Here is a 27,721-nt window from a genome sequence, read left to right as displayed (position 1 = left end):
CTGTTAAATCCACTTTATTTAACTAGGCAAGTCAGTTAAGAACAAATTCTTATTTACAATGACGGGCCTACCCAGGGCCAAACCCTAACGACGCTGAGCCAATGGTGCGCCTCCCTATGACATTCTCCAATCACGGCCGGATGTGATACATCCTGGAATCTAAACCAGGGTCTGTAGTGACGCCTCTAGCACTACGATACAGTGCCTTAGACCGCTGCGCCAATCAGTGTAGATGAAGGGGAGGAGACAGGTTAAAAAATTATTTTTAAGCCTTGAGACATGGATTGTGTATCTGTGTGTACAAGTCTTTTTTTATTTATTTACAATAAACCATACATAAACAAAGTAAACACATTTCAACAAACATCAATGACATCACACCTGTTGCGACCCACATGTTTCCATCGCAGCCATAGACATCATGTACGTCTCACAACCACACCCCCTAAGTGTGCCATTCAGAGGGTGAACGGACAAGACAAAATATTTCAGTGGCTTTGAACAGGGTATGATAGTAGGTGGTGGTGGGGGTGGGGGCGGGGGGGGGGTCGCAAGTCAATATTAGGAAGTTATTATTAATGTTTTGTACACTCAGTGTATATTATGTAATAGGGAATAGGGTTCATTTCAGATGTTACCTGGGTGTGACATTGTGTGATGTCTGATGACGTCATCAGAGCTCGTCGTGGTGCAGTGTTGATGACGTCATCAGAACTCTTCGTGATTGTGTCTCAGCGGCTCCTGGCTGGGCTGAATGAACACACCCTCCATAGCCTTCCAGTAGTTGTTCTGGTTGGCAGTGCCCATGCCGTGCACCTCCCTCTGCCCACGGATGGGGTGGCCGTACTGCTCGCCCGTCACGGTCAGGAAGGCGTCGGTGCCGACGTGTCTGAAGCGCACCGCCTCGTCCCGCTCCCAGATGGAGCCGTCACACTGCACCTTCCACACGTCCAGGTCATCCCCCTCGCCGTTCTCACCAAACGCACTCACCTCCTAAAAGGATGACGGACAACATTGAGGGTTAGTGGCGTGTGTGTTTGTTACCTGGTTGCGGGACGGTGACTAGCTAAAATAGCATGTGTGTTGTATTACCTGATTATTGACAGCAGCCACCTAGGTGTGTGTGTGTGTGTGTGTGTGCCCACTGCCTCTCTTACCTGGTTGTTGGACAGCGGCGAGCTGAAGTGGTGTGTGTGGAGGTTGCGTCCCGTGGTCATGTGCGTGATGCGAATGGCCTGCCCGCACTGGATGGGCACGCCGCGTTGGCAGGTCCCGTTGGGCTTCCCCCGAATCCTCCAGTAACTGTTGGCGTCATCTGCACTCTCCACTCCTGTCACAGACTGCTGTCCACTGCCTACAGTTTAACAAGGAGGAGACAACAGCTTTACCTCAACCGCCATCTTGTCTTCAGTCCCCTCTTCCTAGCCAGAGAGGTGGTGGGTAATCATTTGTGGAACGTTCCAACAGAAATCTGTTACAAAAACTTTGTAAAGTACAAGGTTGCCAACAAAACAACAGCATACAAAAGTAGCACGACCAATTCACCTAGCTGACGAAAAGGCATCAACTCACCACGCAGCTTACTCATAATGTTTGTCTATAGGCTACCAGAGTTAGGACATTTTTCGGAATAAACGTTGGGAGTGAAAAACTTAATGAAATAGCCCATGCCCTACCCAGTATCTTATTCTGCCGCTATACAAGTTCCACAAATTATACCGCCCCCCCCCCCAGAGAGGTATCAGTTCATATAGAAGACTACAGGGTAGTGTTGTCTGTCTTGTATAGTATACAGCTTCCATCTAGCCTACCTGTTCAGGGAACAGTCAAGTAGAGTTTCAAAGCCTAAATGTGCAGCCTCAAGAACACAAAAGTAGCACTTGGTTTGAATAATTGAGGTCAGTTTTAATTCCACGAAATGGCTGGCTACACCTGTAATAGTGTACAGTGTTACAGTTAAATCCCTCCTCCTTTGGGTTCTGTTGTGTATTAGACTACAGTACACCCGTGTCCGGTGCAACTGACACCTCTCTGGGGATGGCAAGATTTGCATGAACAGCGAAGCTTACATTTAGCTGTAAACTATACTAGGCTAGACCTCTTACTACCTTCTATGTCTCGATCAGTGGTTAAAAAAAGAGAAGAAATATCCAATAGCCACACTTGAACGTAAGCACCTGCTTATTGTGTTGCTATAAAAATGTTATACGTTGGATTGATGGGATCCATTGTTGCAACAGTGTTCCCACTCGATTGTGTTCCACTTGATTGAGACACCGTAGCGAGCTCGATTCTCGACGAATCTAGGTCGACTGCACATAAATAGCAGTCATATAGACTAACAGAGAGTGTATGGTTATTATACTCATTTAAACGCATTATACATTTAGCTTAAATCTCTCAATTTGACCTGTAGTAATGATATGTGGGTGGACCAACCGGTTTATTGCTTGCTATAGGTTGGGTTTGATGTATTTGTTCATTGATTGAAACACACCAATATTCTGATTTAACGACATTGATTCTTGGTCAATCGCCTAACTGAATTTTGGGATGAAGGTTTATGATGATGGTTTACCTGAGCCGTATTTGACATCATGGGAGTGCAGCCGAACGTTGTGTCTCGTGTTCAGCAATTTCACAAGTGAACCGCAGGTGACATAGTTGAACTCGGACTCCCGACCCTGGCATTTGGACCACAAAAGAACGACCAACAAGGATTTGATGAAGCCGCGGAGAGTTTGAATTAATCCCATGTTTGTGTCTATGCGGACATAACCGAGAGCGAGAGGATGTGAAGATCAAGGACAGGCACTTTCAAACATTAATGCTGATGTAAACCAATCAGAGCTTGACAAGTCCCTGAACACGGAAGTAAAGGATAACACACGCTGTTCTGTGATTGGTTGAAGTACTTGTGATGTCACGTTTGGAAGGCGGAAATGAAAAGATGGTTAGAAAACTACTGAGGATAAAACACAATATTGCCTTTTGTCAGAGGACAACAACACACGATTGTCATGTTGTTAAAGACTCTAGCGCTCAAGCCATAGATGGTTCTCTCTGCTACCGAACGGCAAGCGGTACCGGTGCACCAGGTTTGGACCCTGAACAGCTTCTTACCCCCAAGCCATGGGACCGCTAAACAAGGCTGCTTTCACTGACTCTGTGCACACACACTAGACTGCTACCTATATGTACTGTACATAGTTACCTCAATTACCTCGTACCCCTGCACATTAACTCGGTACTGGTACTCCCTGTGTATAGCCATGTTATTATCTCGTACCCCTGCACATTAACTCGGTACTGGTACTCCCTGTATATAGCCATGTTATTACCTCGTACCCCTGCACATTAACTAGGTACTGGTACTCCCTGTATATAGCCATGTTATTACCTCGTACCCCTGCACATTAACTAGGTACTGGTACTCCCTGTATATAGCCATGTTATTACCTCATACCCCTGAACATTAACTCGGTACTGGTACTCCCTGTGTATAGCCATGTTATTATCTCGTACCCCTGCACATTAACTCGGTACTGGTACTCCCTGTATATAGCCATGTTATTACCTCGTACCCCTGCACATTAACTAGGTACTGGTACTCCCTGTATATAGCCATGTTATTATCTCGTACCCCTGCACATTAACTAGGTACTGGTACTCCCTGTATATAGCCATGTTATTACCTCGTACCCCTGCACATTAACTAGGTACTGGTACTCCCTGTATATAGCCATGTTATTATCTCGTACCCCTGCACATTAACTCGGTACTGGTACTCCCTGTATATAGCCATGTTATTACCTCGTACCCCTGCACATTAACTCGGTACTGGTACTCCCTGTGTATAGCCATGTTATTATCTCGTACCCCTGCACATTAACTAGGTACTAGTACTCCCTGTATATAGCCATGTTATTATCTCGTACCCATGCACATTAACTAGGTACTGGTACTCCCTGTATATAGCCATGTTATTACCTCGTACCCCTGAACATTAACTAGGTACTGGTACTCCCTGTATATAGCCATGTTATTACCTCGTACCCCTGCACATTAACTAGGTACTGGTACTCCCTGTATATAGCCATGTTATTACCTCGTACCCCTGCACATTAACTAGATACTGGTACTCCCTGTATATAGCCATGTTATTACCTCGTACCCCTGCACATTAACTAGATACTGGTACTCCCTGTATATAGCCATGTTATTACCTCGTACCCCTGCACATTAACTAGGTACTGGTACTCCCTGTATATAGCCATGTTATTACCTCGTACCCCTGCACATTAACTAGGTACTGGTTCTCCCTGTATATAGCCATGTTATTACCTCGTACCCCTGCACATTAACTAGGTACTGGTACTCCTTGTATATAGCCATGTTATTACCTCGTACCCCTGCACATTAACTAGGTACTGGTACTCCCTGTATATAGCCATGTTATTACCTCATACCCCTGAACATTAACTAGGTACTGGTTCTCCCTGTATATAGCCATGTTATTACCTCATACCCCTGCACATTAACTAGGTACTGGTACTCCCTGTATATAGCCATGTTATTACCTCGTACCCCTGCACATTAACTAGATACTGGTACTCCCTGTATATAGCCATGTTATTACCTCGTACCCCTGCACATTAACTAGGTACTGGTACTCCCTGTATATAGCTATGTTATTACCTTGTACCCCTGCACATTAACTAGGTACTGGTACTCCCTGTATATAGCCATGTTATTATCTCGTACCCCTGCACATTAACTAGGTACTGGTACTCCCTGTATATAGCCATGTTATTACCTCGTACCCCTGCACATTAACTAGGTACTGGTACTCCCTGTATATAGCCATGTTATTACCTCGTACCCCTGCACATTAACTAGGTACTAGTACTCCCTGTATATAGCCATGTTATTACCTCGTACCCCTGCACATTAACTAGGTACTGGTACTCCCTGTATATAGCCATGTTATTACCTCGTACCCCTGCACATTAACTAGGTACTGGTACTCCCTGTATATAGCCATGTTATTACCTCATACCCCTGCACATTAACTCGGTACTGGTACTCCCTGTATATAGCCATGTTATTACCTCGTACCCCTGCACATTAACTAGGTACTAGTACTCCCTGTATATAGCCATGTTATTACCTCGTACCCCTGCACATTAACTAGGTACTGGTACTCCCTGTATATAGCCATGTTATTACCTCGTACCCCTGCACATTAACTAGGTACTGGTACTCCCTGTATATAGCCATGTTATTACCTCGTACCCCTGCACATTAACTAGGTACTGGTACTCCCTGTATATAGCCATGTTATTGTTATTTGTTATTCAGTGTGTGTTTATTCCTCATGTCACTATTTCTATATTTTTTTTTATCTAAGTCTGCCTTGTTGGAAACTGACCCGGAAGTAACCATTTAGTCTACTACGCCTGTTGTTTACCAAGCATGTGACAAATCAAATGTTTACACTGAAAAAAATTATGTTTTATTTAGTAGGTAATCAAAGACCCCTTGATATTACTTGGGTTTATATGTTTTTTTTTTTGTTTTTTTTTGTATTTTTATGTAGCCATTGTACACGGACCCCATTGGCCAACCATCATATCATTCAATGACTACTCTTTCCTCCATATGCACTATATAAAGCTGGACATGTCAAAATACATTTTCCTTTCACCTGTCCTGTGCTTTCAGGTCAATGATATTAAGGACAGGAGGAGACAAGAAAAGAAAGTACGGAGAGAAACACTACTTCAGACGATTGTGATCTCAAATTGATCAACATATGACCCTTATACAGTATATACACACACACAGTCCTTCCTGTAAACCTGTGAATTAAAAGGCACTATTTGGAGTCAGGTTCTTTAAGATACTATTTATTACATGTCCCAGAATCTGCCCTTAAGTAGAATGACTTCCTGGGACGTTTCATTCCCTAGCCGACCTATCGTGTCCCAGAATCTGCCCTTAAGTAGAATGACTTCCTGGGACGTTTCATTCCCTAGCCGACCTATCGTGTCCCAGAGAAAGGGATGACGATCCTTCCCAGTTTCTGGGAGAGGTATATCTCCCTCCTGGTCTGTCTGTTAAGGCTGGACAGGGCGGCCTGGAGGATCCCCCTCAGAGTCGTAGTGGTAGAGTCCGAACCCCGGGAGCCGTTGCTCACTGGAGGAAGACGGCCTGTGTACCTGTGATGAGGGGTCTGGCCAAGCTTCTGTGAAAATAGGAGGAGAAATCCATGATCTATTATGTAGCCTAACTACACAGTCCAGTTTAAATCAGGAGTCACCAACCGTCCTCCTGGAGAGCTACTGGATCTGTCAGCATCTGCTCCAGCCCTATACAAGCACCTGATTCAGCCAATCCCGGTTCTAAGGCGCAAATGATGAGTTAGAATCAGGTGTGTTAGATTAGGGCTGGAATGCACCGCATACACAAACACACACACCTGATTGGGATTGACATGAAGGTCTGAAAAGCACATTATTTTAAAAATATTTTTTTTACGATAATTTGCAAGAAAATGTAAATGAGCTATTAACACACTGAGATGCCACATACAGTATTGTCTGCCTGTCAGGGGAAGAAGCAGAAAAATAACACGCTGAGATGCCACATACAGTATTGTCTGCCTGTCAGGGGAAGAAGCAGAAAAATAACACGCTGAGATGCCACATACAGTATTGTCTGCCTGTCAGGGGAAGAAGCAGAAAAATAACACGCTGAGATGCCACATACAGTATTGTCTGCCTGTCAGGGGAAGAAGCAGAAAAATAACACGCTGAGATGCCACATACAGTATTGTCTGCCTGTCAGGGGAAGAAGCAGAAAAATAACACGCAGAGATGCCACATACAGTATTGTCTGCCTGTCAGGGGAAGAAGCAGAAAAATAACACGCTGAGATGCCACATACAGTATTGTCTGCCTGTCAGGGGAAGAAGCAGAAAAATAACACGCTGAGATGCCACATACAGTATTGTCTGCCTGTCAGGGGAAGAAGCAGAAAAATAACACGCTGAGATGCCACATACAGTATTGTCTGCCTGTCAGGGGAAGAAGCAGAAAAATAACACGCAGAGATGCCACATACAGTATTGTCTGCCTGTCAGGGGAAGAAGCAGAAAAATAACACGCTGAGATGCCACATACAGTATTGTCTGCCTGTCAGGGGAAGAAGCAGAAAAATAACACGCTGAGATGCCACATACAGTATTGTCTGCCTGTCAGGGGAAGAAGCAGAAAAATAACACGCAGAGATGCCACATACAGTATTGTCTGCCTGTCAGGGGAAGAAGCAGAAAAATAACACGCTGAGATGCCACATACAGTATTGTCTGCCTGTCAGGGGAAGAAGCAGAAAAATAACACGCTGAGATGCCACATACAGTATTGTCTGCCTGTCAGGGGAAGAAGCAGAAAAATAACACGCTGAGATGCCACATACAGTATTGTCTGCCTGTCAGGGGAAGAAGCAGAAAAATAACACGCAGAGATGCCACATACAGTATTGTCTGCCTGTCAGGGGAAGAAGCAGAAAAATAACACGCTGAGATGCCACATACAGTATTGTCTGCCTGTCAGGGGAAGAAGCAGAAAAATAACACGCTGAGATGCCACATACAGTATTGTCTGCCTGTCAGGGGAAGAAGCAGAAAAATAACACGCTGAGATGCCACATACAGTATTGTCTGCCTGTCAGGGGAAGAAGCAGAAAAATAACACGCTGAGATGCCACATACAGTATTGTCTGCCTGTCAGGGGAAGAAGCAGAAAAATAACACGCTGAGATGCCACATACAGTATTGTCTGCCTGTCAGGGGAAGAAGCAGAAAAATAACACACTGAGATGACACATACAGTATTGTCTGCCTGTCAGGGGAAGAAGCAGAAAAATAACACGCTGAGATGCCACATACAGTATTGTCTGCCTGTCAGGGGAAGAAGCAGAAAAATAACACGCTGAGATGCCACATACAGTATTGTCTGCCTGTCAGGGGAAGAAGCAGAAAAATAACTGGAATTATTTGCATTTTGGTTGTTATCGGTTTCTAAATATCTCAGAGAAGGCTCAACTTGCCCAACTGCCATAAATGCCATTAATCTGTCTTTCACTGAACATTTACATTAATTATGGGTCGTTCAACCAATTAGGTGCATTTTGAGTAGTGTAATTTGTGAGAAAAAAAACGTTTTATTTCACCAAATTTTGTACTTTCTGCAAGCACAGGAAATTCAACACAGCGGATTTTACACTAGGATTTGACTATTAGATGTTCAGTGTTTCTTTAGATAAAAAATAAATTAAAAAAGGAATAGTTTCACCCCTATTAAAACGAGAGTTCAGTTTCATTAATAACAAGGTTGACACTGAATATTAGGGACATGTTTGTGTTTTTAAAATTAACATTAAAACACGAATCACATGCAATAAATTATATTTTTCACAAATTACTTTGTCAAAGCAACAAAAAAAGATAGGGCTTTACAATGGATGTCAAAACTTCAATAAACGTTGGGGTTAACTAGGTGAAATAGTAAAAGTCACAAGAGGATGGACATTTTTAAATGCTGAATTTTGGCTCTAGCAAGTCTTTATTCATATATAAAACAACATCTGATTTATTGAATTTTCCATCTGGTCTATATTAAATGGTACTTCATTTAATATAGCAGGTGTTTAAAAATGCAATATTTGTGCAAAATGTCTAATAACACTAACAAAGGGAGGCAAAGGCATTCAATTCGCGGATATGGAATGACCCATATACTCTCGAAGAATATAACTTCTAAATACCTCATGAGTTTAATTCAACTTCTCCCCATCAGAACCCGACATATAAGCTTGTTTTACTCCAATGTTTGGAAACGATGTAAATCTAAACAAACACTATATTACCTCCAGAAATGGTATAATGTTGATATCATAGATGGTCAGTCCTTGCATCCATAGCTCTGTCTATGAATTAGAGAGTGGTTACATTTCTCCAGGCCCGTCCCTCAGCTTTTTTTTTTTTTTTTTTACCAAAACGGACACACGCGGGGGATATTGTTTCAATTATCGATTCTAGTTTAAATGTCAATCCCTACACACACACACACACGGCGCACTTACCTTTTTGTTGAAAAGCTCAGGGTTAATGTAGTCTGCCTTTGCATCGGCATGGGTGTCAAAGGCCATCTTATTCAGCCAGTCCTGTTGCTCCATCCGCAGAATGGTTGATGACTGCTCCTCTGGTACCTCTTTCGTGTTTCCTGTGCACTGATTGGTCGAGGGGTCCAGGTCAAGTCCTTCGACCGAAGAGATCACAACATATTTAGGTGTGGGTGATGGAAAGGCGTCAACCGCCAAAGGACCAGCAGCAGTTACATTCAATGGAGATACATTCATCTCCTTGTCTAACGTTGATGTCTTCTTCTGATCATGGAGGGCAGAGTTATCAGGTGTAGGGCTGATAAACAGCGGGGCCCCGTCTGCTTTTCTGGCCTGGAGAAGTTTCAGCAGGACTTTGGAAACTACCGTCTCTAGCTCCTTGTAGGTCCCTCTTCTCTCAAGGAAAGCTTTGAATTCCTCATTCAGGTACTGAGCCATGGGGTCGCAGAGACTGACAATGGATGACGGGGTTTGGGAAGAGGAGCCTGAGGTTCTGCTGAACAGAACCGTGTCTTCATCCGGCATCCATTCCTGGTCCTGGTCCAACAGTTTTAGATTTCTGAAGAGGTCACATTCTGATATAAGAGAATAAACTTGACTGTTGTCGGGGTCGGAGCTTCCTGGCTCATCCATCCTCTTCAAACTGTTGTCGGGGTCTGAGCTATCTGGCTCATCCATCCCTTTCAAACTGTTGTCGGGGTCTGAGCTATCTGGCTCATCCATCCCTTTCAAACTGTTGTCGGGGTCTGAGCTATCTGGCTCATCCATCCCTTTCAAACTGTTGTCGGGGTCTGAGCTATCTGGCTCATCCATCCTCTTCAGACTGTTGTCGGGGTCTGAGCTTCCCGGCTCATCCATCCTCTTCAGACTGTTGTCGGGGTCTGAGCTTCCCGGCTCATCCATCCTCTTCAGACTGTTGTCGGGGTTGGAGCTTCCCGGCTCATCCATCCTCATCAGACTGTTGTCGGGGTCTGAGCTATCTGGCTCATCCATCCTCATCAGACTGTTGTCGGGGTCTAAGCTATCTGGCTCATCCATCCTCTTCAGACTGTTGTCGGGGTCTGAGCTATCTGGCTCATCCATCCTCTTCAAACTGTTGTCGGGGTCTGAGCTTCCTGCTGCATCCATCCTCATCAGACTGTTGTCGGGGTCTGAGCTATCTGGCTCATCCATCCTCTTCAGACTGTTGTCGGGGTCTAAGCTATCTGGCTCATCCATCCTCTTCAGAATCCAGACGTTATAACGGCCTGTAACAGGCCTAATGTTCTTTCAATGTAGACTATGTAGGCCTAGTCATTTTTTTTTTGCAAACAAAAAAGGCTTGGCTTACTACGTGTCCAATCACTTGTTTCAGTGATTGGACAAATGCATAATGGGAACAATAGAATTAAAGAATTAGAATGTTGGCCAATTATGCATCATCCATTATGTCATTGAGAAGAAAATAAGTAATTCACAGAACATAGAAACAAATAAATATTATTAAGATTTCTGAATGTTTTATTTCTGTGATGATCAGTCTTTGTTTTTCCTTTGACTAAAGGGGGGGGGGGAAAGAGAGAAATAAATCCTAAAACACGTCACATAAAAGTACCATTTTGATCCAATAGAGGTCACGTGAATCCATAAAATTAGACTACGGATTTCAATGCAGCCGTGAGTCAGTCGGACGAACTGTGTACTTTTTCGATTGAATTCCATGATTTATTATTATTGTGTATGATGTGTATGCTAGAGAGGCAGATTGCAACGCGTTTTTAAATATAGTGTGCTCGCTTGCAATAGTCTTTCTTATGTGATACAATAATTGAACAATTGTAGGCCTGTTTCTTATATGTTCATCCATTTGTAGGTATGCTAGGGCCATAGCTAGGGCCATTGCCTCTATATGATTAGGCTGTGAAAGTGACCATAGTGACGTTTTTTCCCCAGTCTGAGCGGAATGAGTCCAGTTGCCTTCCAGTGCGTTAGTTTGACAACTAGATGTCCAATCGGCAGGCAGTCGGCTAACATCGGGACATGCTTTTATGGATCAATAAGAAGATGCTCAATGGGGCTAAACAAAATGTTTTTTCTAATCCGGATATGCAAATGACCTGATTCGCTGACTCAAATCATATAGGTAGAATTACCACGAAGTAAGGCAATTGGGGACAACAAGAACAAGTAAATTGTGTTCTTGTGAGTGTTTTAAATTAGTAATTATCTACAACGTTCAGGAGATGATCACGTTTGGCGGCTACAATATTCCTATAAATTCTGTACGTAGATTTTTTTTTAAAGTAAACACCGCAAACTCATGTCGGGAAAAGAAAAAAGGTGAAACTAATCTACGCCCGTTTCTGATAAAAACCTTAGGGCATCTAGCCTCGGGGGATGCCTTGCTTGATCACACCCTCCTTCCTTGCTCCTGGACTGCCTTGCCTCTTCCACCAATCCATTTGTTTCTTATGGACGGAAAAGAGCAGAAGCTATGAGCTGTTCGATCAGGTCCATTGTTTACCGAGTCCACTGTTGAGTTGTCGCAAAACCGGTGAATTGAACATCGATACATTGTTGCGGCGCAGCTCAGTGTTGCGCGGCGGAAACAAAATAGCTCTGTAGTTTGAATCGCTCTGTCTGTCTGTCTGTCTGCTGTGCTGTGTCCCCTTTTCCACCAGCGTCCAGCGATAATGCCTCAACCCAAAGTCAAGTTGACAGGAGATGACAGGAGATGACAAGTGACAGGAGATGATTTTGGGTACTGTCCGAAGAGGAATCAGGGGGATAGTGGATTGTTTCCCAAGCCGGGGGCATATCTAATGTGTCCCTTTTGGTTAACGCCTCATTAGCGAAATAAGCGATGGAGCTGGTCAAAATTAGATGTAGTAAAGTAGGCTACATGGTTTACTTTCATAGCTCATTTGTGACGTTTAATAGACTACAGATAAATTACATTAAGAGTGTGTTCGTAAATTCAATCTGGAATGTCACAGTGCGCTATGGTCGTTCGTATATTCAGTGTTGTCAGATTGTCCATTCATAAAATTCAGAGTTTCGCTCTGAGCGTTCAGAGCCACACTGGACGCTCTGGCCGAGGAGTAGGGTTGATCCGTGTTCTGACATCACAACGGCAGTCAAGCACCCAAGCTAACTGGCCAATGTTGGCTACTGCCAGACACCAATGAGAGAACCCCTCACTCTGACCATTTACTCACCAGAGCTGGTTAAGCTGTTTTATAATCCAGAGTTTTGGTGACTGTTTACTGACACCTGCCACAGTCAAGGGGTGTTGAGCGTTAGTATACTAAATGTCTACTGAATACCATTTTTTAAAACAATACATTCACAACATATTTCACAACACATTAAGTGTGTGCTCGCAGGCCACTACTCTACTACCACATATCTACAATACAAAATCCACATGTACGTGTGTATAGTGCGTATGTTATCATGTGTGTGTATACATGTGTCTGTTCCTATGTTTGTGTTGCTTCACAGTCCCCGCTGTTCCACAAGGTGTATTTTTTTTGTCTTTGTGGGGTATGTATGGGTGTCCAAGCTGTGTGCCAGTAGTTCAAACAGACAGCTTGGTGCATTCAACATGTCAATACCTCTCACATATAGTAGTGATGAAGTCAATCTCTCCTCCACTTTGGGCTGCCCTGTTCTGAGCCAATTGCAATTTTCCTAAGCCCCTCTTTGTGGCACCTGACCACACGACTGAACAGTAGTCCAGGTGTGACAAAACTAGGGCCTGTAGGACCTGCCTTGTTGATAGTGTTGTTAAGAAGGTAGAAACTAGGGCCTGTAGGACCTGCCTTGTTGATAGTGTTGCTAAGAAGGTAGAAACTAGGGCCTGTAGGACCTGCCTTGTTGATAGGGCTGTTAAGAAGGTAGAAACTAGGGCCTGTAGGACCTGCCTTGTTGATAGGGCTGTTAAGAAGGTAGAAACTAGGACCTGTAGGACCTGCCTTGTTGATAGGGCTGTTAAGAAGGTAGAAACTAGGGCCTGTAGGACCTGCCTTGTTGATAGGGCTATTAAGAAGGTAGAAACTAGGGCCTGTAAGCCCTGCCATGTTGATAGGGCTGTTAAGAAGGTAGAAACTAGGGCCTGTAGGACCTGCCATGTTGATAGGGCTGTTAAGAAGGTAGAAACTAGGGCCTGTAGGACCTGCCTTGTTGATAGGGCTGTTAAGAAGGTAGAAACTAGGACCTGTAGGACCTGCCTTGTTGATAGGGCTGTTAAGAAGGTAGAAACTAGGGCCTGTAGGACCTGCCTTGTTGATAGTGTTGTTAAGAAGGTAGAAACTAGGGCATGTAGGACCTGCCTTGTTGATAGGGCTGTTAAGAAGGTAGAAACTAGGACCTGTAGGACCTGCCTTGTTGATAGGGCTGTTAAGAAGGTAGAAACTAGGGTCTGTAGGACCTGCCTTGTTGATAGGGCTGTTAAGAAGGTAGAAACTAGGACCGTAGGACCTGCCTTGTTGATAGGGCTGTTAAGAAGGTAGAAACTAGGGCCTGTAGGACCTGCCTTGTTGATAGGGCTGTTAAGAAGGTAGAAACTAGGACCTGTAGGACCTGCCTTGTTGATAGTGTTGTTAAGAAGGTAGAAACTAGGGCCTGTAGGACCTGCCTTGTTGATAGGGCTGTTAAGAAGGTAGAAACTAGGGCCTGTAGGACCTGCCTTGTTGATAGGGCTGTTAAGAAGGTAGAAACTAGGACCTGTAGGACCTGCCTTGTTGATAGTGTTGTTAAGAAGGTAGAAACTAGGACCTGTAGGACCTGCCTTGTTGATAGGGCTGTTAAGAAGGTAGAAACTAGGACCTGTAGGACCTGCCTTGTTGATAGGGCTGTTAAGAAGGTAGAAACTAGGACCTGTAGGACCTGCCTTGTTGATAGGGCTGTTAAGAAGGTAGAAACTAGGACCTGTAGGACCTGCCTTGTTGATAGGGCTGTTAAGAAGGTAGAAACTAGGACCTGTAGGACCTGCCTTGTTGATAGGGCTGTTAAGAAGGTAGAAACTAGGACCTGTAGGACCTGCCTTGTTGATAGGGCTGTTAAGAAGGTAGAAACTAGGACCTGTAGGACCTGCCTTGTTGATAGGGCTGTTAAGACAGAGCAGCACTTTATTATGGACAGACTTCTCCCCCTGTTTTAGCTACTGTTGTATCGATATGTTTTGAGAGGTCTTCAGTGAGAGTGAGATGTCGTGAGTGAGAGTGAGATGTTGTCAGTGAGAGTGAGATGTCGTCAGTGAGAGTGAGATGTTATCAGTGAGATGTTATCAGTGAGAAGTTGTTAGTGAGATGTCATCAGTGAGAGTGAGATGTTGTTAGTGAGATGTCATCAGTGAGATATCTTCAGTGAGATGTCATCAGTGAGATGTTGTCAGTGAGAGTGAGATGTCATCAGTGAGATGTCATCAGTGAGATGTCATCAGTGAGATGTCGTCAGTGAGATGTCATCAGTGAGATGTCATCAGTGAGATATCTTCAGTGAGATGTCGTTAGTGAGATGTTATCAGTGAGATGTCATCAGTGAGATATCTTCAGTGAGATGTCGTTAGTGAGATATCTTCAGTGAGATGTCATCAGTGAGATGTCATCAGTGAGATGTCTTCAGTGAGATGTCGTCAGTGAGATGTCGTCAGTGAGATGTCGTCAGTGAGATGTCGTCAGTGAGATGTCATCAGTGAGATGTCATCAATGAGAGGTTTACAGTCCTTGTCCAAGAACACCAAGGTAACCTGTCTAAATGACTACCCGCCCTGTAACACTCACATCTGTAGCCATGAAATCCTTTAAAAGGCTGGTCATGGCTCACATCAACACCATCCTCCCAGAAACCCTGGACCCAATCCAATTTGCATGCCACTCCATCAGATCCAAAGATGATGCAATCTCTATTGCACTCCACACTGCCCTTTCTTATTTGGACAAAATTAACACCTATGTGAGAATGCTGTTCATTGACTACAGCTCAGAGTTCAACACCATAGTGCCCTTAAAGCTCATCACTAAGCTAAGGACCCTGGGACTGAACACCTCCCTCTGCAACTGGATCCTGGACTTCCTGACAGGCTGCCCACAGTTGGTAAGGGTAGGTAACAACACAGAGAGACCTGGCAGTGTGGTGCCAGGACAACAACCACCCCCTCAACATCAGTAAGACAAAGGAGCTGATTGTGGACTACAGGAAAAGGAGGGCTGAGCACGCCCCCATCCACATCGACGGGGCTGCAGTGGAACAGGTCGAGAGCTTCAAGTTCCTCGGTGTCCACATCACTAAGGGATTATCAATGGTCCACACACACCAACACAATTGTGAAGAGGGCACAACAACACCTCTCCCCCTTTAGGAGACTGAAAAGATTCGGCTTGGGTTCCAGATCCTCAAAAAGTTCTACAGCTGAACCATTGAGAGCATCTTGACTGTCTGCATCACCTGTTTGGTTTGGCAACTGCTTGGCATCTGACCGTAAGGCGCTGCAGAGGATTGTGGGTACGGCTCAGTCTACTTGCACATTAATCTTCTGCACATCTACCATTCCAGTGTTTAATTGCTATATTTTAATTACTTCGCCACCATGGCCTTATCTTATCTTTCCTCATTTGCACTCACTGTATATAGACTTTTCTTTCTATAAATTGTATTATTGACTGTATGTTTGTTTATTCCATGTGTAACTCTGTGTTGTTTGCTGTCGAACTGCTTTGCTTTATCTTGGCCAGGTCGCAGTTGTAAATGAGAACTTGTTCTCAACTGGCCTACCTGGTTAAATAAAATACCATTTAAAAAACATCACTGGGGCCCAGCTCACTGCCATCTATCACCTCTATACCAGGCCGTGTCAGAGGAAGGGCCTAAAAATGGGCAAATATTCCAGCCACCCAATTCATAGACCTGTTCTCTCTGCGACTGCACTGCAAGCCGTACCCATGCACCAAGTCTGGAACCAACAGGAACCTGAACAGCTTCTGCCCCCCAAGCCATAACACTACTAAACATACTGAACAAAAATATAAACACAACATGCAACAATTTCAATGATTTGACTGAATTACAGTTCATATAAAGAACTCAGTATTTTTTTAATAAATTCATTAGGTCCTAATCTATGGCTTTCAGATGATTGGTCAGGGGCGCAGCCATGGGTGGACCTGGGAGGGTATAGGCCCACCCATTTGGGAGCCAGGCCCCACCCACTGAGTATTTCCCCACAAAAGGACTTTATTACAGACATAAATACTCCTCAGTTTCACCAGCTGTTCAAGGTGGCTGGTCTCAGACGATACCGCCGGTGAAGAGGTCCCTGGGCTGGCATGGTTAGACGTGGTCTGCGGTTGTGAGGCCGTTTGTTTTAGAGAATTTAGTACGTCCAATGTTGGAGGCGGCTTATAGTAGAGAAATGTACATGAAATTCTCCGGCAACAGTTCTGGTGGATATTTCTGCAGTCAGCATGCCAATTGCACGCTCCCTCAAAACTTGAGACATCTGTGGCATTGTGTGTGAAAAAACAGCACATTTTAGAGTGGCACAAGATTGACCTGTGTAATGGTCATGCTGTTTAATCAGCTTCTTGATATGCCACACCTGTCAGGTGGATGGATTATCTTGGCAAAGGACAAATACTCACTAACAGTGAGACATTTTAAGAAATTTGTGCACAAAAGTTGAGAGAAATAATCTATTTGTGCATATGGAAAATTGTCTGGGATCTTTAATTTCAGCTCATGAAACATAGGACCAACACGGTACAAACTGCATTTATATTTTGGTTCAGTATAGTCAGTCAGGGTAGCTATTGGTTAACTATTTAACATTCTGCATTGGCACTTTATCTGTACTTATCTACCTCAATTACCTCGTACACCTGCACATCAACACAGTACTGGTATCCTGTGTATATAGCGAAGTTATTGTTAATCATTGTGTTTTAACTCCTTTTGCCATTTTACACTAAATGAAATAAAATGTGACTCGAGTATGGTGCCCTCTAGTGGCAGGTTGTCTCACTAGATGCCAAATTAAAAAGCCTGAACACTATCCCACCCAGTTCGCCTTGCCAGGCCACTGACATGAATGTAGGCTATAACTTTCAGCTATGTCCATTATTTCCTGATTTGAAATACAGACCAGACTATTATGGAAATGTGCCTTTCTGTGGTGTCACTCTGACCACAAACTTTGTCCCGCCTTCACGTCTTCTAGAAGGAACTACTGAATCCCTCTACACATTCACTTACCTATTGTTGAATCTAGCCTTTTACCTTCATGTCGTCGACAGTATATCTTGCCCAGGGACTGCAGTTGAAAATGATTTAAAAACACTCACTTTTTTTTAAACAAAATGTTGCACTGCCCCTCCAAAACTAACATTTTAAAAAGTGTTCCCATTCCAAACACATTTATTCACCCAGCCACAGGGACAAGCTCCCAGCAGCCAGACACCCAGCCACAGGGACAAGCTCCCAGCAGCCAGACACCCAGCCACAGGGACAAGCTCCCAGCAGCCAGACACCCAGCCACAGGGACAAGCTCCCAGCAGCCAGACACCCAGCCACAAGCTCCCAGCAGCCAGACACCCAGCCACAAGCTCCCAGCAGCCAGACACCCAGCCACAGGGACAAGCTCCCAGCAGTCATTCAGCCAGCCACAGGGACAAGCTCCCAGCAGTCATTCACCCAGCCACAGGGACAAGTTCACAGCAGTCATTCACCCAGCCACAGGGACAAGCTCCCAGCAGCCAGACACCCAGCCACAGGGACAAGTTCACAGCAGCCAGACACCCAGCCACAAGCTCCCAGCCACAGGGACAAGCTCCCAGCAGTCATTCACCCAGCCACAGGGACAAGCTCCCAGCAGTCATTCACCCAGCCACAGGGACAAGTTCACAGCAGTCATTCACCCAGCCACAGGGACAAGCTCCCAGCAGCCAGACACCCAGCCACAGGGACAAGTTCACAGCAGCCAGACACCCAGCCACAAGCTCCCAGCAGCCAGACACCCAGCAGTCATTCACCCAACCACAGGGACAAGTTCACAGCAGCCAGACAATGGGACCAAATGGTTAGCCATCTTTATTATGAAACATTGGACTGAATCACACAGCTGTTACACCCTACTGGCAGACAGACAGCTCAGTGTAAGGTACCTGTTACATAGGACCACTGTCACTGTGAGGTAAATCAGTCTGTGTCAAAAAATGGCACCCTATTTCCTGTATAGCACACTACTTTAGACCAGAGCCCTATATAGGGCACTACTATAGACCAGAGCCCTATTCCCTATATAGCGCACTACTATAGACCAGAGCCCTATATAGTGCACTACAATAGACCAGCGCCCTATTCCCTATATAGCACACTACTATAGACCAGAGCCCTATTCCCTATATAGCGCACTGCGTATGAACACAGCACATAAGTGCCCTACAATTTGGCCAGAACCCTAAAGGGAATAGGGTGCCATTTTGGACTCAACTTCAGTCCCCTGGTGTTGCCCCAATCAGGTCTGACCCTTCACTAAGACCTGGGGGGGCTGTTCTGTTCCAGTGGCTATATCAGCCACTGAGATATACATATATACGTGTGAGTTAGTCTCTCCGTGATGACAAATAAGATTTGGTTCACGGTGACAAGATTATATTTATGTAGAGAGGAAGGAGGTGGGGGTTCCGATTTTGAAATGTGTATGTGACGTTTGACAATACGGGTGGGAGTGATGATGATGAGCGGACTGGATAACAGACTTACAGCCATATGTGAGGAGTCAGAACTATCATTTTAACTTCCACACTTTGTCTTGAGCAGACTGCAGTGGGTGGGGTACACAGCCGACCTTACAAAACACAGAGGGAGATAACCAAAAGTATTTCAGAAGGAAGTCTCAGAATGCAAATGGAGAAAATATGTCCAATGCAAAGAGGGGCATCCTCGTAAACAGAAAATAATGGAAACTGAAGTACATTGAGTATTCTTCCGTTTTCCAATCCTAAAAAAAAAAGGCATTTTGGACCAGTGGGGAGAAAAACAGACAATTATCACCAGTCAATTACACTTGTAACCGATGACAATATTGGCTTATTGAATGGGTTGCCATTTTGTTTCTGTCTGCTCAGTGGACTGGCTTCAAACTGAGGGGGATGGACAACGGCTTGTTCCACAGAACACAGTGCAACTACAGAAGCAGAGAAGTCCGAAGGGAAAAACATTTCAGCACACACTTCCAGGGCCTAGCTAACATTTCAGCACACACTTCCAGGGCCTAGCTAACATTTCAGCACACACTTCCAGGGCCTAGCTAACGTTTCATTTTGGGGTGTGACAAAACCAAGGTGAGACAAGAGAACAGGAAACAGAAAATAAGAAAAGCAGAACCACAACTTTTCATTCTCTGTCAGAAAAATCTCCTTCCACAAATTAGTGCTACCACAAGAGGCATATGATACTCAAGCTGTGATTTCTTGTTTTTCCTCTTTTTAAACTAACAGCTAAACTAAAACATTGGATTTTTTTTTTGTAATCATTTCCTTCTACCCCCCCCCCCTCATTCGTTCACCATCTCTAACATGGAAGTGATCTAACCTTTTTTTTTTTTTTTCATTTTAATTTAAGAAAATAGTAGAAAGTTAGCAACGGCCTCGAACTATCACCAGGAGGAGGAGAAACCTGTCTGATCCAGGGTCCTGTGTAAAGGGTAGGCTGTGTCGGCAGCCATGCGCTGAGGTGAGGCTGCTAGGATGACATGTATGTGTGAGGGAAGAATGGAGGAGAGGATGTGTGGGGAGATGGGGAGGAGAGAGAGAGAGAAGGGAGAGAGAGAGAGAAGGGAGAGAGAGACAGAGAGGGAGGAGAGAGAGGGGGAAGGTACAGAGAGAAGGAAGGAGAAGACATACATTTGGTTGTGGGGGTGAGGAAGGGAGGGAGAGAGAGAGAGAGGGGGAAGACATACATTTGGTTGTGGGGGTAAGGAAGAGAGAGGGGGGGAAGGGAGAGAGAGGGGGCTACACACTGGTCAAGTAATCAGTCCATTGGTCTCCTTTCTCCATGTTTCTTTGTAAACTCTTCCGCGTTCTTAAAGAATTTTTTCCGGTCCTTTGAGTATTCTTCTGCTAAGTCTGCCCTCAGAGGGTGCTCTGGCTGGGGGTCGTTCACCAACGCAATCAGGGACTGAATTACTGCAGAATAGACAGGGAAAACAAACGCATTAGTACAAAATCAATTGCTACATTGAGAACATGAAATGACTAGTGAAAGTGTTTCTTTTCCTGTCATCTGCTCCAGTGGTTAGAGTGGGAGGCAGGTAGCCTAGTGGTTAGAGGGGGGAGGCCGGTAGCCTAGTGGTTAGAGGGGGGAGGCAGGTAGCCCAGTGGTTAGAGGGGGAATTTGAAAATAAGAATATGTTCTTAACTGACTTGCCAAGTTAAATAAAGGTAAAATAATAATAACATAAGCATTGCAGGCATAATTTACATTCTAGGCAAATGAGAGGTGTTTAAGTCCTGACTTGACATGCATGTGCAAGTCAACTTTCAGGAAAATTCAGCACTGTTATACGTGTGTAAAAGTTCAAGCTAATGTTCCAGCTCTCCCACCAGAGGGCTGAGCGCGCTCCCACCAGAGTGACTATGGGGAGACTGAGGCTCACCCACCTTGGTCCGTTTTGGTGGCTGGCTTCCAGTTCTCTGCGCTGATGACAGGCAGACACACCTGTCCCTTCTCGTCGATGTTGGGGTGGTAGATCTTCGTCTTGAACGTGATCTTGGGGGGCTTGAAGGGGTACTCGGCGGGGAAGATTAATTCAATCCTGAAAGCTCCCTTGTCATAAGGTGCGTTGTCCTGGAGGAGTAATGTGTAGAAAATAAACCATGGTTAGTTAGTGTGACAATGACCATATCCAAGGAGCAACCTGTATAACTGTGTAATGACATTCCATACATGTAATAGGTCCGTAACCACAACAGGGCTTCTGTGAACTTTAGCCTTCACGGGAGAATTGTGATTCCATGAATTGACGATAAGGAATAAAAAACCACTTACAGGGACAATGAGACCTTGCCAGGTCAGTATGTTGGATTCATCCACTTGAATGTTTCGGAAGTTTTTCATTCCAGACTTGCGAATCTCTTCAAGTTCCTAAAAAGAGAGAGACATACAACATTATGGCCTGTTAAGCGGCCCCCTCCAATGAGGAGAAGGAACATAGGTGTAATGTATAATCCCACTCTTAGGAAAAGGGTTAGGAGAACTTCCAATAAACTGTGGCTCCACATTCAAGACAATAAGTCAAATGTCATTCAAGTCATTATGCCTGTGAGGCATCAATGTCTGTGAATGACAGCAAATATGGCATTGACATGTCTTGTTGACGTAAACAAACCTAAAAGCCAGAAAGCTTACAAATTCAGGTTTTGTTTGGTCCACACAATTCAGTTTACCAAGTGTTTATTATTAGTTAGGTCTAGAAAAACGTTTCGGTTTCGTTTACTGCAGCAAACATTCACGATGACCTCCATGAGATAACTGCACCATGAGTTAATTTTCTACAAGAGCCATATCTGGCTGACTATCTAGTAGCGTAGGTCTATAGACCTACAGAAAATGGCTATCCAACGTTACTGTTAGTGACAACAACAACAACTATCAATTACAACACTTGACTAAATGTACTCCCACAACCATACGTGCGGTGATTGTTAATTTACTAGCTAACCACTTGCGGTTTCGTTTCTAAAAAAGAAAAGCACTCAGGATTGATAAAGTCGTTAACTACTAACATTAGCCGACTAGCGAGATAACTAGCTGAGGTTACAGCAGTTAACGTGACTGTAGCTACAAGTCGCACTGATAATAAACCGGGCTGACTTGAAAACGTTACAGTAAAACAGTTGTGCGACTTGCTATTCCTCTAAACATTTTGGGACAATGAGATTTGTGTTTGTGACTCAGGTCACATTGTAAAGTGAAACGCCCTTTCTTGGTTTAGCTAGGTGGCTAAAGTATTTTCCCCCTTCTGTACCCCGGAGATTGGTGTCAGTTCTAACTATTAGCGAGCAACATTACATACTGCGTTTCCCTGCTGTGGTCCTCAATTTTGGCTTTAAAAAAATATATATGCCGGTGTTTCCAAACCAGGAGTGTATTAATTACGCCGATTCTGTGGCAAACCGTTCCGTCTGGCGGTGTGTTACAAAACGTTTTTGCAACGAAAAAAAACAACGAGTTTCTATTGGATAGACTGAGGTAGTTCCCTCCCCGTTCCGTTCGCTATGTTTGGTTCTCAAACTGTTTCCGATGTAAAGAGGTAAATTAATACACCCTATAGTTTGAGCTGGCTAACCTAACTAGCTAACGAAAGCTATCTAGTCACAACGAAACAAGAGTGACTTCTCGCTTTTAGCGTGACATTATTTCAACGCACAACGTTACGGGACAAATACGCATCGTGACGACATCGTGGCAGCGTTGGGTTGAATAATGACTAAGCCCTTAGATAAACCATTCGGCTTAAATGTTGATAGAAAAATGAAAATAGTGCGATCATGAGATTTACCTTGTGCAGTCTCCTGCTCGCCGCCATCTTGAATCTACTGTGAGTACCCAGAATACACTGCGGAGACAGGGCGGCTTGCTATCGCAGTTCCAAAAAACCGACACGCTGGACGCGTTCGAGCGGGTCATTTTTGTCAAGTCGGCGACCATGGTTGGTCACCGCCTATTCAAAGGCTGTTGCATTATGCCAATATAAATTGTCCGACTTGCGCTTACATGAACTTTACAACAGCCATGTGATCAAAGGACATGAAGTTTATACTGCAGTCGACATGCTCCTCAGCCGTTGCAATTTGCAGCAATCGCCTACATTGTGGGAAGCATTTGTCAATCAATCGTTAGTGTTATTGTTTGACAAACGCGACCAAATACATGACTGGGACAGGAAGAAACGATATTCATGATTAAATTGGATATGCACAAATTAATGTGATATTTCAGGCTGTTGCTGCCCAATTGATAGCAATATACACACCTATATTTAAGTGTGTTATTTTGGGGATTGGAGACATGCTTATTTCGGCAATACAAAAAACTACGTTTCTAAACAATGGCAACACTCCCATGTTGCACCGAGCCTTACTGTTGGAAAACCACATCAGTATCTGACTTTTTCCTGTAGCAGGTGCACCTCCAGTTTGCATTTGGTTTCTTCAACCTTACCAAACACGCCCACTCCTTTCACTCCGCTTTGATACAACGTGATTTCCAAAGCAGGTTAAGAAAGCATTTTCGCTAACCTTAGCCTCAGTCGCCTAACCTGCTGCGTAAATCCTACTATTCTGCTACAAAATACACTTCGGTATCGAAGTGGCGTAAAAATAGTGTTACCAGTTTCAAAAAGGCAATGGGCCGCCTTCCAAAGTGTGTTTCATTATGGGGATAAAAATGGACAGACTTGCGTCTACCTGAACTTTACAAAAAAACGTGATCAAATGTCACTAAATTTTGACTGCAGTCAGAGGAAGAGGCGAAACTGCCCAGAATCTATCTTTTCCAGAGGTCGCGTTTTTTTTTTATTTTGCACACAAAGCGAGGAGTTTCTTGAATGGAGGTCCATGAGAGTGTCGTATTTGGTATGGCTTGTTTAATCGAATAGAAGTTTCGTTATGCTTGTTACGAGTGTAACATAACGTAGCAGGCGTAAAATAAACGCCTGAAACTAGATTCCCTAAATGTTTTTAATATATATTTTTTTATTTCACATTTATTTAACTAGGTAGGCCAGTTGAGAACAAGTTCTCATTTACAACTGCGACCTGGCCAAGATAAAGCAAAGCAGTTCGACACATACAACAACACAGAGTTACACATGGAATAAACAAACAACAACACAGAGTTACACATGGGATAAACAAACATACATTCAATAACACAATAGAAAGTGTGTGCAAATGAGGCAAGACTAGGGAGTTAAGGCAATAAATGTGTAAATGTGTTTGTTGAAAAAAGTGGCGAAGTAATTACAATTTAGCAATTAAACACTGGAGTGATACATGTGCCTAAAATGACTGTACTGGTCTTGAAGAGAAGAAAAATAACAGGCCTCTTTCTGCACTGTTCAACCAATCCAGTAAATGTAGAGGAGTTTAAGATTAGGGTTGAATGCGGGAACCGAGATTTACCGCCCTTTTCCCGTGATAAATGTCTGTGAGAAACCAGTAAATTATAATAAATCATTTATATGAACCGCATGGTATGAAATGGAACTGTTAAATTATATGCACTGTCTAAATATGTCTTCTCTACGGCCTCTGCATGATGAATCATCAACGCTCATGGTGGGGACAGACAGCCCATCTCAGTATGGAGCGCAGTCAACAATTAATTTATTTACCCAATAGAGCATATAGCTCAAATCAAAATTTATTGGTCACATACACATGGTCAGCAGATGTTATTGCGAGTGTCGCTAAATGCTTATGCTTCTAGATCCGACAGTGCAGCAGTATCTAACACAACAAAAACCTAATATCTAACAAATTCCACAACAAAACCTAATACACACAATCTATAAAGGAATGGGATGAGAATATATAAATATAACATATATGGATGAGCAGTGACAGAGCGACTAAGATGCAATAGATAGTAAAGAATAGATAGAAGGATACAGTATACAGTATATACATATGAGATAAGTAATGCAAGATATGTAAACATTCTTAAAGTGGCATTATTAAAGTGACTAGTGTTCCATTTATTAAGTGGCCAATGATATAAAGTCTGTAGGTAGGCAGCAGCCTCTCTGTGTTAGTGACGGCTGTTTAACAGTCTGATGGCCTTGAGATAGAAGCTGTTTTTCAGTCTCTCGGTCCCAGCTTTGATGCACCTGTACTGATCTCGCCTTCTGGAAGGAAGCGGGGTGAACAAGTAGCGGCTCGGGTGGTTGTTGTCCTTGATGATCTTAATGGCCTTCCTGTGACATCGGGTGGTGTAGGTGTCCTGGAGGGCAGGTAGTTTACCCCCAGTGATGCTTTGTGCAGACCGCACCACCCTCTGGAGAGCCCTGCGGTTGTGGGCGGTGTAGTTGGCTACCAGGCGGTGATACAGCCCGACAGGATGCTCTCAATTGTGCACCTGTAAAAGTTAGCTAGGGTTTTCAGTGACAAACCACATTTTTTCAGCCTCCTGAGATTGAAGAGGCGCTGTTGCGCCTTCTTCACCACACTGTCTGTGTGCATGGACCATTTCAGTTTGTCGGTGATATGTACACCAAGGAATTTAAAACTTTCCACCTTCTCCACTCATCATTCCTGAAGTCTAGCTACATCTATGGGATTTTATGTTTTTCTGTCGTAATGTGCAGTAGCCTATATCTTATGTATTGGATAACAGCACAATCATTTGGTCTTTTCGGGGGTTAGGCTCATAAAATGTATTTAATATATGTCCAATCAGGGTCAGGTAGCACCAGGCTTGCATTTTCCATCAAAGCCCTAATCAAATCCAGACATAGGCCTATTTATATACTTTATACCGCTTTTGAATGACACTTCCGATTTTGGCGGGAAATACGGGTTACCGGTATTAGACAGTTGTGGCTGCTTTGCTGCTTTGCATGATGTATTGTTGTCTCTACCTTCTTTTCCTTTGTGCTGTTGTCTGTGCCCAACAATGTTTGTACCATGTTGTGTTGCTGCCATGTTGTTGTCATGTTGTGTTGCTACCATGCTGTGTTGTTATGTGTTGCTGCTTTGCTATGTTGTTGTCTCTCTTTGTGTAGTGTTGTCCCTCTTGTCGTGATATGTGTTTTGTCCTATATTTATATATATATATATATTTATCCCAGCCCCTGTCCCACAGGAAGCCTTTTGTCTTTTGGTAGGCTGTCATTTGTTCTTAACTGACTTGCCTAGTTAAATAAAAATAAATAAACAAACAACCGGGAGAAAAGAGATTCATTCTAGGGATGGAACATTTGTAAAATACCGGGAAAATATTCAAATTTAGTTAAAATGGGAGTGTCGCCTTGTTAACGCGGAGAGGAAGAGGCGAAGCGAGAGGTTTCACTCTCGCCAAAATCTGTCCAAAATAAACCCAATGCGTTTCCATGGGTTTATTTTGGATCTAAACTTGTTGCCTGCCTTCCCACCTTTGGGACAATGACTCCCATTGTTAAAGTGGAAACATGAGCATCTCGTCATTATATACAGATCTTGTATATAATCCAGAAGCAGAAATTGCGTGACAGGCTCGCTTTCCATTTCCCCTGAAAACGAGAACATCCGATTTGATAGAGACTATTATGAGTGTACTGGTAGGACACGTGACATCCCGGAAACTTTGAGAAAAAAAGACATATGTGCTGTATAGGAGTTGTGCCTGCTGTTCGCACGCGTATCGACCCTCTCGTTGGCTAGAATGGTCCCAGCTGATCTCACCTCCTCCCGCTTGCCTTCCATCTTCGAGGTAGTTCCATTGTTAGAGAGGTCACATGTCTATCCTGTCACTGGGCTTGTTTGAGTGGTAAGGCCAAAGCAAAAGACTGCAGACAAAAGTCGAGGAGTGAAGTCTGGGGGAGGTGCATCTGCTACAGACAAAAAAAAAGCGGACACTGATGTGGATTTCCAACCGCAAGGCTCAGTGCAACATGGCAGTGTTTATGAAAGGATTTTATTTATTTATTTAATATCGAAATAAACATGTTTCCAACGCCATATCACACATTCACAAACTTAAAATCATGTGTGCACATATCATGTGTGAGCCTCAAATATCACATTCATTTGTACATATCCACTGTACACATATGAATCGCGGCAAAGTTGCTTCCTGTTTTTAGTCACGTCTTTGGTCACTTTAGTGTGGGTCAAACAATAACAACCTTATGATGGTTGACAATTGAGCCTCCCACTATGCAGGTGATGGCTTCAGGATGAAGCTGGTGAAGAGCAACTGAAAAAAAACTTAGTTGAAACTTCATGACCTCTAATCAAAGGATTTTTGTAAAGTTCATGCAGTCGACATATGGATGCAAGTGAGATAATTTTATTGCCCCATAATGCAACACACTTTGAAAGGCTGTGACCAACGACTTGACAAATTGATCTACTTGAACGTACCCAATCTTTGCTGCAGTCATCTGCAAGTTTCTGCAGTTGCTCTTCAACAACTTCATCATGCAGCCATCGATCTGCGTTGTGGGAGGCTCGATTGTCAACCAATCATTATGGTGTTTTTGTTTGAGTCATGCGAATGTGACCAAATACCTAATTGAAACAAGAAGTATCTTTGCAGGATTCATGTATAAGTGAGGGCATTCGATTAATCTGGCCCAGATTAAAGTTTATTGTATTTGTTTTGGAACCGGGTTGCCTCCCATGCGTGAGCCAAAGCCCACGGCGAAATCGGCTCAAAACAAAAGCAACGTAATTAAGCACGTGGAGTAATTAGTAAGATTCTGGGTTTTCACATGCAAAAGTGATTGATTTTGATAAAAACGCGTTGTCTGCCTCAGTTAAACATTTTAAAAAATCTATTTTTATGGAAAATA

At 43.8% G+C, this 27,721-nt stretch overlaps 2 protein-coding genes across 3 annotated transcripts; both read right to left on the bottom strand.

Moving 5' to 3' along the window:
• Positions 1-708: 708 nt before the first annotated feature.
• Positions 709-2,756, bottom strand: sdf2l (stromal cell derived factor 2 like homologue). The gene is given in 3 exon segments (NM_001195185.1): positions 709-993; positions 1,158-1,354; positions 2,579-2,756. Coding segments are annotated over 3 exon segments (660 nt in total).
• A 15,478-nt stretch (positions 2,757-18,234) lies between these two features.
• LOC110536452 (ubiquitin-conjugating enzyme E2 L3) lies at positions 18,235-22,872 on the bottom strand. Of its 2 annotated transcripts, none has more exons than XM_021622220.2 (4): positions 22,727-22,872; positions 21,214-21,309; positions 20,826-21,012; positions 18,235-20,351 (listed from the first exon to the last, which is right to left on the bottom strand). In XM_021622220.2, the coding sequence occupies exons 1-4, from the start codon at positions 22,751-22,753 to the stop codon at positions 20,197-20,199; spliced, it is 465 nt and encodes a 154-aa protein (XP_021477895.1). In that variant the 5' UTR covers positions 22,754-22,872; the 3' UTR covers positions 18,235-20,196. The 2 variants fall into 2 exon arrangements, with proteins under 2 accessions (XP_021477895.1, XP_021477896.1); XM_021622221.2 differs by lacking the exon at positions 22,727-22,872 and adding an exon at positions 22,241-22,351.
• Between the last annotated feature and the right edge of the window lie 4,849 nt (positions 22,873-27,721).

The sequence above is a fragment of the Oncorhynchus mykiss genome, chromosome 11 (genome assembly GCF_013265735.2).
Source record: "Oncorhynchus mykiss isolate Arlee chromosome 11, USDA_OmykA_1.1, whole genome shotgun sequence".
NCBI lineage: Eukaryota > Metazoa > Chordata > Actinopteri > Salmoniformes > Salmonidae > Oncorhynchus > Oncorhynchus mykiss.
The sequence above is the reverse complement of the archived record's forward strand: the minus strand, read 5'-3'. Positions and strand labels throughout refer to the sequence as shown.

Bases quoted from the DNA above. Each gene is read 5' to 3' on its own strand.
- LOC110536452 (XM_021622220.2), bottom strand. From the start codon at position 22,753: ATGGCGGCGAGCAGGAGACTGCACAAG. The intron at 21,013-21,213 runs GTAAGTGGTTTT...TTACTCCTCCAG, and splicing joins GGCAAGGTCTCATTGTCCCT to GACAACGCACCTTATGACAA. The intron at 20,352-20,825 runs GTGGGTGAGCCT...TCTATTCTGCAG, and splicing joins AGCCACCAAAACGGACCAAG to TAATTCAGTCCCTGATTGCG.